Raw genomic sequence first — 13,135 nt, forward strand, 5'->3', positions numbered from 1 at the left:
TTACCCAATAACCATAGAGTCCAGTGCGGATGTAACTGGTGCGAATGTCCTGTACAAAGGGAATGTGCTTGTGCTGTACAAAGGTCAGTAGCAGGAGCCCTTGCATTCTGACTGAGGAAAGCTATGCGACAAGACATCATGTCAGGGGAATGTTCAAATTCATTTTGTTCACACAAATATGCATTCTATTTAAAACCTCTGATGTGGAAATACTTTACCGATAGACATAAAACAGCAGCTCAGATGGACCAGAGTCACAGAGTAACAAACATGGATTTTCACAGAATCCATGCTAGGTCAATACATTTGTGTGTGTTAAAACCAAATGTGGACCGTTTACAGCGTTTTATGTCCAGCTCCTCCCAATCACCTGCACTAGTTCAATATTTGCAGAAATTAAGAGCCAACTACCTTTTTGGAAGCTGCACAGATAGGGACCCCTCAGAGTGCTGGGAGAAGCCTTGCTTATCTCTCCCAGCCTTGTGAGCTGCACTGGTATACCCCATCTATATTGGTATATCCATACACTGATAGATCTGCAGCAGATTAAACCATCAGATAGATTTCTGTCAGATGCCTGTCAGGTCGAATCTGACAGGAATCTATTTGATGTGTGCCACACTCTAAGAATTAAATCTATTGAAAATCTAGATTTTTCCATCCTGTCAGTTTAAAATTGGCCGCAAATCGATTGGCCAACTGATCGTGCAGCGATTTGCGCCTGATTGATCGAATCGATTGCTGAAATCGACTAGTGTATGTGCCCCTTAAAAGGTATTATGTGTGGGGGAGGAAGACCTAGTTCAGGCTCATTCATTTCATGAATAAGAATCCATTCTAGGGTAATGAACCTTGTTAGTTCTCTCTTCTTCCCAGGCAGTGTAGCACTTTGCTGTTTCCTCACTGTAAAGGACGTATCGCTGTTCACAGGCGATGACCTCTGGGGGAATCAGGAAATTTGGGCGCCTGCAGCTAATGGACTGTTTGGGTGCCACTGACGCCAAGGCAAAATATTGGCTATTGGGTGCCAAAAGCAGAAATTTTGCCGCACAATAAATAGCGGGCATCCCGTCTAACCGAAATTTTTCATTTTAAGGATTTAAGGAATAAATATTGTTTTGAAATTCATTTGGAACATTATAAATATCATGAATTATTGGTTTGAACTTTATTATATTAGAAAGGTATCACATTTTGTAGTTCAAAATTAGTGTTTCGATAAATATCATTTTGAATTTTTTTTTTAAGAATAATGTTGTAAATTATCGTTTTGAACTTTATTATATTAGAAATTGATCGTGTTTTGTATTAACCTCGAGGACTGCAGGGCTAAACCCCCTAGTGACCAGGCCATTTTTAGTGAAATTGGCCACTGCAGCTTTAAGGCCAAGCTGCAGGGCCGCACAACACAGCACACAAGTGAATCCTCCCCCCTTTTCTCCCCACCAACAGAGCTCTCTGTTGGTGGGGTCTGATGGCTCCCCCCATGTTTATTTATTTTTTTAATAAATATTATTGTTCGTTTAAAAAACAAACAAAAAAAAAACACTATTTCTTTAAATCCCTTCCCTCCCTCCCTCCCCACAGCCAGCCAATTACTGCGATCGGCTGTCATAGGCTTCTGCTTATGAGAGCTAATGGCTCTCTTGTCCCCCAGGGGGACAGCCGTGTCACACGGCTGTCCCCAGTGCAGCGCTGCACAATGTAAATAGACGGCTATCGCGGCGTCTAACAGTCTCCCGAGCGGCAATAGCCTCTCGGAGACTGAAGCGGGGTGGAGCTCCGCCCCCCAAGCAGGAGATGCGCGCGCAGCCTGCGCGCGATCTCCTGCAAAACAGAGCCCCAGGGCTTTAGGCCAATCGGCGTTAGGCGGTCCTGGGGCGGCCGCGCCCATCGCCGTGACGCGGGTGGCAACTGGTTAACATTATTTGCAGTGGAGAAAAAGCGTTTTAGGGTTAGGTGTCAGGAAGGGGGTTTTAGGGTTAGGCACCACCAGGGGAATTTAGGGCACCACCAGGGGGGTGGTTAGGGTTAGGCACCACCAGGGGGGGTTTAGGGCTAGGCACCACCAGGGGGGGTTTAGGGCTAGGCACCAACAGGGGGGGTTTAGGGCTAGGCACCACCAGGGGGGGTTTAGGGCTAGGCACCAACAGGGGGGGTTTAGGGCTAGGCACCAACAGGGGGGGGTTTAGGGCTAGGCACCAACAGGGGGGGTTTAGGGCTAGGCACCAACAGGGGGGTTTAGGGCTAGGCACCACCAGGGGGGGTTTAGGGCTAGGCACCAACAGGGGGGTTTAGGGCTAGGCACCACTAGGGGGGGTTTAGGGCTAGGCACCAACAGGGGGGTTTAGGGCTAGGCACCACCAGGGGGGGTTTAGGGCTAGGCACCAACAGGGGGGTTTAGGGCTAGGCACCACCAGTGGGGGTTTAGGGCTAGGCACCAACAGGGGGGGTTTAGGGCTAGGCACCAACAGTCTGGTTTAGGGCTAGGCACCACCAGGGGGGGTTTAGGGCTAGGCACCACCAGGGGGGGTTTAGGGCTAGGCACCAACAGGGGGGTTTAGGGCTAGGCACCACCAGGGGGGGTTTAGGGCTAGGCACCAACAGGGGGGGTTTAGGGCTAGGCACCAACAGGGGGGTTTAGGGCTAGGCACCACCAGGGGGGGTTTAGGGCTAGGCACCAACAGGGGGGTTTAGGGCTAGGCACCACCAGGGGGGGTTTAGGGCTAGGCACCAACAGGGGGGTTTAGGGCTAGGCACCACCAGGGGGGGTTTAGGGCTAGGCACCAACAGGGGGGTTTAGGGCTAGGCACCACCAGGGGGGGGTTTAGGGCTAGGCACCAACAGGGGGGTTTAGGGCTAGGCACCACCAGGGGGGGTTTAGGGCTAGGCACCAACAGGGGGGTTTAGGGCTAGACACCAACAGGAAAGCCTTAGGGTTAGGCATCGGTAAAGGGAGGGATCTGTGTGACAGTAGGGTTAGGATTAGTTGTAGTAAAGTATCTGTCATATTGTAAACATATTTTCATTTTCATAGTTAGACTATATTTTGCATTTGAATTACCGATATTTGAACATATTTATTATTCTATCTTAGATAAAGATGAAGAAACGATAAAAATATTGTTATACATAACTTAAAATTTATACACCGCACCCTTTTTTCCTGTCACCCTTATTTGATGTTTGTGCCTCTGGAGCGGTTACACTGCAGAGACTGTGTCTGCCCTATTCATGTGCTATTACTGTGAATGAAGAAATGTCTGGAAGAGGTAATTGCAGCCTGAATTTCTAGAGGAGCTCAGCAGTTGTCAGCACTGGACCTATCATCAAGGAACTTGCCAAGGATGAGAATAGGACCCTGAGGAGCATCTGCATTGGGTTCATCAGAACCCAATTTCATGCACAAAATTATGCATTACATAATAAAGCCCACATGAAAATGGTACTGCTTGTGGCTCAGTGTTCTGCTTCAAAGTCCACATATCCTAGAAATCAAAATCCAAAAGGTGGACCATTACCTAAATGGTCTACTAGGTAAACACCAAATATCTCGAAGTCTACTTCTATTAGTGGTTGAACAAAAATTTAGACATACGTATGTGCCCATGTGTAATATATAGGTAAAATATCACAGTGATAAAATGTATACTGTACCACAGTTTATAAAGTATACATTTTAATGTCCGTTTCTGTAAGAGGAGTCTGTCCTCATTAAAAAGCCAAACCTGCAAGCTATGTGCAACTTTGACCACTTCACAACTGAGGGGTTTTACCCCTTCAGAATCCGAGCAATTTTCACCTTTTAGCGCTCCTTCCATTCATTTGCCTATAACTTTATCATTACTTATCAAAATGAAATGAACTATATCTTGTTTTTTTCACCACCAATTTTTTTTTAGGTGGGACATCATGCCAAGAATGATTTTATTCTAAATGTGTTTTAATGGGAAAATAGGAAAACATTTAGGAAAAACATTTTTCAGTTTCCAGCCATTATAGTTTTTAAATAATGCATGCTACTGTAATTAAAATCCATGAAATGTATTTGCCCATTTGTCCCGATTATTACACCAATATTTTATTTGGAAATAAAGGTGCATTTTGTTCAGTTTTGCATCCATCCCTAATTACAAACCCAAAGTTTATAAAGTAACTGTGTTATACCCTCTTGACATAAATATTTAAAGAGTTCAATCCCTAAGGTAACTATTTATGTATTTTTTTTTAATTGTCATTTTGTTTTATTACAAAAAATAAATAAACTGGAGAGTGTGGGCGGTAATGAGTTAATTTATAATGTAAAACTATGTATTTATATATGAAAAATGGTTTTGGATATAGTTTTACTATTTGGCCACAAGATGGCCACAGTAATTTTTTGCGAATGCGTCCTATAAGTGTAGGAAGTACACTTACAAGAAGTGTAATGAGGCTGGGAAACTTTTTTTTCACAATGATCAAGCATGGTCAAGCCTGCATTCCAACGGGTAGTATGGCCCTGATCTCTACCTGCCATCCTCCGATCACCATATGCAATCATACAGACTGGCACTGCCCATCACAGTGAATACATACTTTACAGATTCATTGTACATTTCTGGCATAGTAAATAGCACTCTCTCCTTGCAGCACTGGGTCTCCGGTTCGAATCCCAGACAGAGCACTGTACAGAGTTTGTATGTTCTCCCTGTGTCTGTGTGGGTTTCCACCAGGGCTGTGGAGTCGGTACAAAAGTCCACCGACTCCGACTCCTCAGTTTAGGATTCCACCGACTCCGTCTCCTCGACTCCTCTAATTTGCATATTACAATCTTGTTGATTGAAATTATGTAACATGAAATTTGTCTCTTAACTGCCAACGCTTAGGAATTTTACAAGACAACTGAAGTGAGAAGGATATGGAGACTGCCATATGTATTCCCTTTAGTCATAGACTAAAACTAGTCCTTGGTAAGAGTACTTGTAAAAGGTACAGACCGGAACAAAGAACATCTATCAGGCCATAGGCAATGTAACTGTGGGTACATGTAAGAGTGATGTGCAGGTACTCTGCAGGGGAATAAGGAGATTCTTCCTCTATTACACATTCTTCATGCACAATCTGAACCAGGTTTATGGGTGATAGACAACACTTCTGTGTTCAATGTGCACAACATTCTCAGAGGATTCCCTGCAGCTCTGTGGAGAGTGCATATGTAGAGTATAGTACTACTGTGTAACAAAGTAAACCTGAGACAGATGAAATTAAAGTTTTATACATACCTGGGGTTTCCTCCAGCCCCCTTCAGGCTAATCATATTCAATCCCTCGCTGTCCTCCTCCGCCACCTGGATCTTCTGCTATGAGTCCAGGTACTTGAGCCAGTCTGGCGTAGTGCGCATGCACACACTCCACCGCCCGGGAGCGTACTACACCTGCGCAGCACGCTCCTGGCTGTTGAAGCGGCATGCGGCCGGACTGCGCTGACTGGCTGAATTACCAGGACTCATAGCAAAAGATCCAGGTGGTGGAGGTGGACAGCGTGGGACTGATTAGCCTGAAGGGGGCTGGAAGAAGCCCCAGGTATGTATAAAGCTTTTCTTTTCATCCTTCTCAGGTACCATTTAATTCGTAGTCACCAAACCAAATTTTAACATATCAAATTATTTGATTTCATCAGCAAAGGGAGTGCATACATTTGCATATATCAGCATCAGTGCAGAATTATTTCCATCTCATTGACCATCTCTATTAGTGACACGGCTACACATCAGGCTTTATACTTACAGCATAGATGTTATTTAGTATATATAAGAGATTCCTGTGTACACATCATATATACAGTCACAATCAGATGTGTATATCTGACTTTAAAAATACGGGGACTGCTTTATTGAAGCAGCACAAGTAACTTATTTTAATTGGTTTATTTCATTTTTGTGGACTAAGCACAGCTATTACTGTATGTATAAATTATTTAGGATGACTATTATCTGAGAAATAGAAAATGTTATCATATTTTCTATTTTAATTACAGTTTAAATTCATTAGGAGTCGGAGAATTTTTTTCCCGACTCCAGGCACTCAAAAAACTCCCCAGCCCTGGTTTCCACCTGGCGCTCTGGTTTCCTCCACCATCCCAAAGACATACAGATATGTTAATCGGCTTCCCTCTAACTTGGACTATGGTAGGGATTAAATTGTGAGCCCCTCTGAGGGACAGTTAGAGACAAGAATAATATATATATATATATATATATATATATATATATATATATATATATATATATATATATATATATATATATATACTCTGTAAAAGCACTGTGTAAGAGGTCAGCTATATAAATACTAAAATTAATAATTATTTCTGATATGAAAAAACAGATACTCACCTTTACATAACCTAGTGGAGCTAATATATCCATAAGAAACAGACTCCATGGGTCATCAAAAGCCAAATCTGAGAGAAAGCTTACTATCTTGGAATTCACTTCCTGAAGTCTAAACAAAAAAAAAAACAAGGATTTAAAAGGAAACCAGTTGCATTGCCAAAGTACTGTTTATTGTGCTGTGTAAAGGCTCATACACACTTCAGACCATAGTCTTTGGAAAATGAAAGATCACAGACCAATTTTACCCCCTTCCATGTAGTATGAGAGCCATACTCTACACAGTCTTTTCTATGGAGCTGAACTCCACATCATAAAAAAATCTTTGCAAGATGCTGCACACACAGATGCTGTACAGACACAAAAGATCAGTATCTGCAAAAGATCTGTTCCTGCCAAAAATCCATTCCTGCAAATTGCAATGAAAGTCTATGAGATCTGCAGATCATCATACACACATGATTTAACTGACATTCATCTGCAGATCAGATCCACCAGGATGGATTTTCAGATCTGCAGATGACTGCTTGATCTGCAGATGAATGTCAGTTAAATCATGTGTGTATAATGATCTGCAGATCTCATAGACTTTCATTGCAATTTGCAGGAATGGATTTTTGGCAGGAACAGATCTTTTGCAGATACTGATCTTTTGTGTCTGTACAGCACCTGTGTGTGCAGCATCTTGCAAAGATTTTTTTCTGATGGGGAGTTCAGCTCCATAGAAAAGACTGTGAAGGTATGGCTCTCATACTACATGAAGGATGGTAAGATTGGTCTGTGATCTTTCATTTTCCAAAGACTATAGTCTGATGTGTGTATGTGGCCTAAGTGTACCAAGCAGCGTGCCTATACTGTGCAACTTCCACTAGAGATCCTATTTCCGTTCGGAAAAACGATCACGGAAATAAATATGAATGACACACACACACACACACACACACACTTTTAAAAATAAATTTAAAAAATGTTTGTGTGTTTGCTAGCTTTCTTCTATGATGTCAAACTTGAATATCGATCTGGTCACACGCTCAATAAGGAGCAAAAATTGCATGGTGTGTACCAGACCTTACAGTATAAATCAGCTCCATAATATTATAGCGCTTACTTCTTCTTGCAAAGGAACAGCACAATCACAGTCAAACTATTTCCATCTACTGTAAGTAGGTTTTGTTTTTTTCTTTCTAACGAATGAGAAACGCACCTGTAAAAAGCAGCTGGTAATTAACACTTACCCAATGACGTACATATCAACTTTTTCAGTAGATGAATCGAGTAGCAGTAATGAGCTGACATCTCTAGGGGGCAAGGCTGTGCCCACATTCCAAGTAACAATATGCAGCCTGAAGGCAAACACAACAATGGTGGGTGAGAGATTTATCATCACTGTGAAGATAAAGAATCTGCATGCAAGTATAATAAAGACACGTGCAAAAGGAACAAATAAAAAAATAAAATAACGTGTGTGAATAGGTAAAAAGTTTTTGTGACAAGCAGAGGACACAGACATTCTGATAGTTATAAAATAAACATCGGCTAAATGAAGTAATACATAACCTAACTGGTCAAGTTTATGGTTTCATACAGATAAAACTTGATTTCTGCCATAGTTACTGCATATCACTCTTCTGTGCATTTTATATTTCTTAAATTGCATCCTGCCTCTTCTACATGCAACAGCTTCCATGGCTATGGGTTGCTGTCAGTCTCCAAAGAGGCATGAGGCAGATGGGAAGCATAGCAATTCAATAACCGTGCCAACCTGGACCTGGTTCCCTCCTCCCTTCCCCATACTGTAATCCAGGGGTCTCAAACTCAATTTACCTGGGGGCCGCAGGAGGCAAAGTCAGGATGAGGCTGGGCCGCATAAGGGATTTCACAAAAAAAGTCTTCAAATGTCATTATTAACAGTTTTAATTATTTCTTCTGAACATGAAGTGTCCTACCTTATAGTTCGCTTCAGTGCTCCCATTACAAGTAATCCGCCGTGTCCCCGCAGCAAAACAAGGCCTGCAGAGCCCCCAAATCGACCGGGGGGCAATCCGCCGGCATTTCCTGGAAGGGGCACAGCTTTCAGCTTCAGCTCTGCCCCTCCTGACGTCAATCGCGGCGGATCGCCGCCTCTGCCCGCCCTTTTCACTCTTCCTTCACAGAGAGGGGCGGGGAGAGGCGGCGATCCGTGCGGCGATTGACGTCAGGAGGGGCAGAGGTACAGCTGGAAGCTCTGCCCCTCAGCGCAGTCGTGGATGTTTGCCCGGGGGATTTGGGGGCTCTGCAGCCCTCGTTTAGCGTCGGGGATGCAGCGGATTACTTGGGAGCACTGAAGCGAACTATAAGGTAAAATAGTTCGCTTCCGTGTCTCTTTTGCTTTTGCCGGCGCGGGCCACAAAATATTGTACCGAGGGTCGCAAATGGCCCGCGAGTTTGAGACCCCTGCTGTAATCCCTGGAGTCTAGTGAGGATTCCCTCCCTTTCCCATGCAAATATTCCTGGTGCCTAGAGTGCCAACCCCCTCTCCCCCCACAGTCATCCCTGGTGTCTAGTGCTTCCTTTTAAACAATACAGTTGCCCAGCAGCCCTGCTGTTCTATTAGGCTGCAGTAGTGTCTGAATCACACCAGAAACAAACATGCAGCTAATCTGATGTAGGCTTGTTCAGGGTCTATGGCTAAAAGTATTAGAGGCAGAGGATCAGCTGGATAGGCAGGCAACTGGTATTGCTTAAAAGGAAATAAATATGGCAGCCTGCATATACCTCTCGCTTCAAGTTCCCTTTAAGGCTCCATTAACAGGAACAGCTGCATGACATTTCTGAAAGCACCTGGAAAGCGAAGTACATCAGATTGCTTACATAGTCTCAGTGGGTTGTCAGTAGTTATGTGGCAGCTAAACCGGGTATTGAGCCACTCTCTACCCACCCAAAGCAATCCCAATAGAGTATCTGAATGTGGCAAACCAATCCCTGAACTGTGGTTGATGCAAACCTGAAAGCTGCAAGTCACTGTCTACTCATCTTCTTCAACTGCACCTTCTGCTATTCATGCATATGTTGTGACGCCCTTTCAGAGAAATTCATTTTTAATGTCACAGCATATGCAGGAAGTAAAATGTCAAGGCAGAGTGTGTGAGTGAAACTTTACTGTAAGACAGAAGTAGAAGGATTAGAATACCTCACTGTATTTTCCGTGTGTACCTATCATTTCTGTGACTTTTGACATCACGGAATTTAGGGGAGAATTTTCAATCAGTAACAATACAAGCCCTTCAATACATACAATAGTAAATGTGCATTAATTAGCAATGTACAATGTTTTGAGCATTACATGCAGGGGTGTAGCAATCGTCATAGTATCTGCTATGGGGCCCTGGAGCAGAGAGGGTCCAGGTGGTACTTGATGAATTTACTATTAACTTTCTTGTGTTCCTCCACCCTCCGGCTGTGTCTCAGTGCCCATGGACTATATGCAGTGTAGACTGCATGACAATGTTAATTTCTCTATTATCTCATATCTATTGGGGGGGGGGGGGGGGGGGCAGGTGGCACTGCTCAAGAGTGTCTACTTCTGAGGGCCCCATGAAAGTTTTGCTATAGGGCCCCATAGTCTCTACCTACGCCACTGATTGCATGTCTGTATTTCTTGCAATAAGTATAGTATTTATATATCTGGCTGTGTCCTGTAGCTCCTTTTCCATGTTAATATAACTCTGATTTAATTGGACAGACCAAGCTGCTCCTTAATTTCCTACCTAGTCCTCACCCACACATGGCAGCCAGGTAAAAACTGGGAGGGGACTCCAGCCAGCCTATCATTGTGAGCACACATCACCTGACCCCACCCACCTTTGCTACTGAGAGGTTAACTCTTTGTGGCCAGAACTGGAGATTTGCTACTCAGCAGTGTCTGACCTCGACCCTGCTCTCTGTCTAACAAATCATGTAACCCTTCCTACACACACTATCCAAAGTCTTTATGTGAGGGTAAAATAAATAGTCAATGGAAATCTTACTGCAGACAGGGCAGTGTGATGAGAGGCACACATGGATTTTACACACTGGGGAGGATGTGGGAAGGGTTAAATGCTTTATAAGATTGTGTGGAGCCAAGAACAGACTACTGAGTTGCAGTGCTGGCCAAAAAGAGTTATTCTGTCCATAGCAGTGGGAGGAGGTATGTGGGGGTCAGCTGATCTGCTCTGTGCCAGTGAAAACTGTTTGTCAGCTTGGAACAGCCCCTCCCCTGGCTGTTACTAGTTTCTAACACATCCCTGGGTTATGCCACTGACTTTTCCAAAGGACACTACTCTGGAATGGATGCATCAAATATGGCCATTTATGAGCAATGGCATAGTCTCCTGTTTACCTTCACCAATAATGAAAAATCTGGACAGGTAAAATAGGTCTTAAAACAATGATAAACCTTTCCCATGCCGCATGTATGTAATTTCTGTTGTCTTTACTTCACTGAAGAGATTCTCATTTCCTGTGGCTGACAATACCACAGGAAATGAGAAAAATATCTGCAAAAAAACAACAAAACAAAACATATGAAGCATTAAAACCTAGAGAGGTGCTCTATTCCTTCTCTAGTCACCCTTCTGGCTCATTTAAAGGGATGGCCAAGCTATTTGATTGCTTAGCAGTTCTTCTGCTGATCAACTACCACCTGCCTCAGGGCACAAGCACTGAATAAGACAGTTCACTCAGGCGCTGAAGCCTGGTGACTGATCACCAAAACTACTGAAATAAACATACTACTTGGTACACATTGATTAATGCTGTATGAATGACTTGACCAATTGCTACAACCCCCCACCCCTAATACCCCACAACAAAGACAAGCAGTTATTGCCAGAGGTTAGCAAGCCCTAAAATGCACTACATTTTAGGCAGCTCCAGTAGCTACATGTCAGGTGTATGACCAGCATAGAGCATGTGGAGTTTTCCACAGACAAATAAAAAAAGTCAGCTCCTATACTCCTAAAGAAAATTCCAGAGTTCTCCCTTACTAATTTAAAGCATACATACAAAAAAATAGGACAGAAATTATATGATAACAGGTCTTCGAATCTGCACTTCATAACAAGAGGAATATTTTATGCAGGGAGGACTACGGTAACTATACCGGATGCAAAACAGTATCCAAACACAGACTTGCCATATATGTGCCACTATGTACAGGGTTAATTATGTGCTTATAGAAATATGAGAGCTGAATTGTCATAAACGAAACTCTAGGTGACTTGTGACATGATGAGATAGACGTGTATGTGCAGTGCTTTGGATGCAAATAACTAGTCTGTGATCGTTTTTCTGTCTGAAAGAGTTAATATTTAAGTATGCAAGTGACCGTTTCTCTCAAGTAAGAATTAAGTTGGACAATAGCGTAACCCTCACTGGTGAGGAATTACAACCATAAAACACTTTCCTGGCAGAAAATAGCTTCTGAGAGCAGGGAGGGGAGAAAAATAGGTCAACATTTCATATATTTTAGCTTCTGGGACACTGAAAGACTGTGTCAGCATATAAGCTTATACAATATTAAACTTTTTTTAGCGGACACGCAGAAAGTAAAACTGCAGGATGCTAAAAAAAAAGTATTTTTTAGGAGTAGGAGGATAGATACAATTGTTTATCTCGTCAGGATATCTTCAGCTCGGGTTTCCTTTCCTCTTCTCTAGCTGTTGTACACATCCAAGTATTTCAGTATTTGGTCATTCAATGACCCCAAAGAAGCCCACAACCAGTCAGGAGTCTTCACCTGCATGCTTTTCCTAAGCAAATAATCCTGGAATACTAATAATTTCACGTACATGCAAAATGTATGCAGTTTGGAACTGAGCCAGTTAATGCATTTCCTGATTATTTGGTCTGGCCCAGTTCCAAGTTACATAGAGTTTGCATTAAACCTGTATGTAAGCCAGAACGATTAGCACTGCCCATCTCTTCTAGCGATTGTCTTAGTAAGGAATGCATAGAATAAGCGCGGCAACCATAGCCCTAGTGACTAACAAAACATAAAAGAAGTGTAGAGGAATCAATAGAGAAGTACGAAAAGTCAAATATACCTCAATGCCTACACTTCCATTGCGTGAAGTATAAATAAATGAACAAACATCCAACAAACTGGGAAGTCACAGAGCACACAGATTTTTCCAGATCAACGTTGCAGCTCAAGAGAAGTCTTGAATAAGCTACGCCAATAGCCACAAGCACAGTTTATGTACAGAAATACATGGTAGTCACTACTGCATGAAAAAAATATTTAATAAGATAAACAGAATGGCAGAGACACACACACACACACACACACACTTTATACATCAACAGCACACATAAAACATGAAATGGGACCACATAACCTGAAATCCTGCATTTTTGAAGTCATCAGTTTTCCACAGATTAGAAAAGCCTGATCGATGGAGCGGGAGAGTTCTTCATGTATGTCCTCGTCAGAGCTGACATCTTCCACACAGGTCATGAGCTGGGCCACCCTCTGACGCAGCACAAACCTGCCATACGAGCCAGTGCTGCTCAGGCTGTCTGAGCGCACACGGGCCTCAGCACCAGAGAGGGGCAAGGATAAACATTCCACTTCTGAATGCTCCATACTGTGTCTTTCCATCCCGACACATCGATAACAATGGGCAAAACTAATGAGCGTGCTAATCTTACTTGCCCACAACAAGGCTCCACTATTCCAAACTTATGCAGCAACAAGAGGTTTTGCTAATCCCAATACAAATGAAACGTTTGTTTGTGATG

General features: G+C 43.1%; 1 protein-coding gene across 3 annotated transcripts in view; it reads right to left on the bottom strand.

Moving 5' to 3' along the window:
- INPP5K (inositol polyphosphate-5-phosphatase K) overlaps positions 1–13,135 on the bottom strand; it is a 62,657-nt gene that overhangs the window by 33,760 nt on the left and 15,762 nt on the right. For 2 of the 3 annotated variants that reach the window (XM_068270288.1, XM_068270287.1), the window contains exons 1-4: positions 12,733–13,116; positions 7,609–7,716; positions 6,377–6,485; positions 5–121 (exon numbers count right to left, since the gene is read on the bottom strand). In XM_068270288.1, coding sequence (XP_068126389.1) covers positions 5–121; positions 6,377–6,485; positions 7,609–7,716; positions 12,733–12,995 — 597 coding nt within the window. In that variant the 5' untranslated portion in view covers positions 12,996–13,116. Of the gene's footprint in view, positions 1–4; positions 122–6,376; positions 6,486–7,608; positions 7,717–12,732; positions 13,117–13,135 lie in introns of those variants that run through there. The other variant, XM_068270289.1, reaches the window with a different exon arrangement.

The sequence above is a fragment of the Hyperolius riggenbachi genome, chromosome 2 (assembly GCF_040937935.1).
Source record: "Hyperolius riggenbachi isolate aHypRig1 chromosome 2, aHypRig1.pri, whole genome shotgun sequence".
NCBI classification, from domain to species: Eukaryota; Metazoa; Chordata; class Amphibia; order Anura; family Hyperoliidae; genus Hyperolius; species Hyperolius riggenbachi.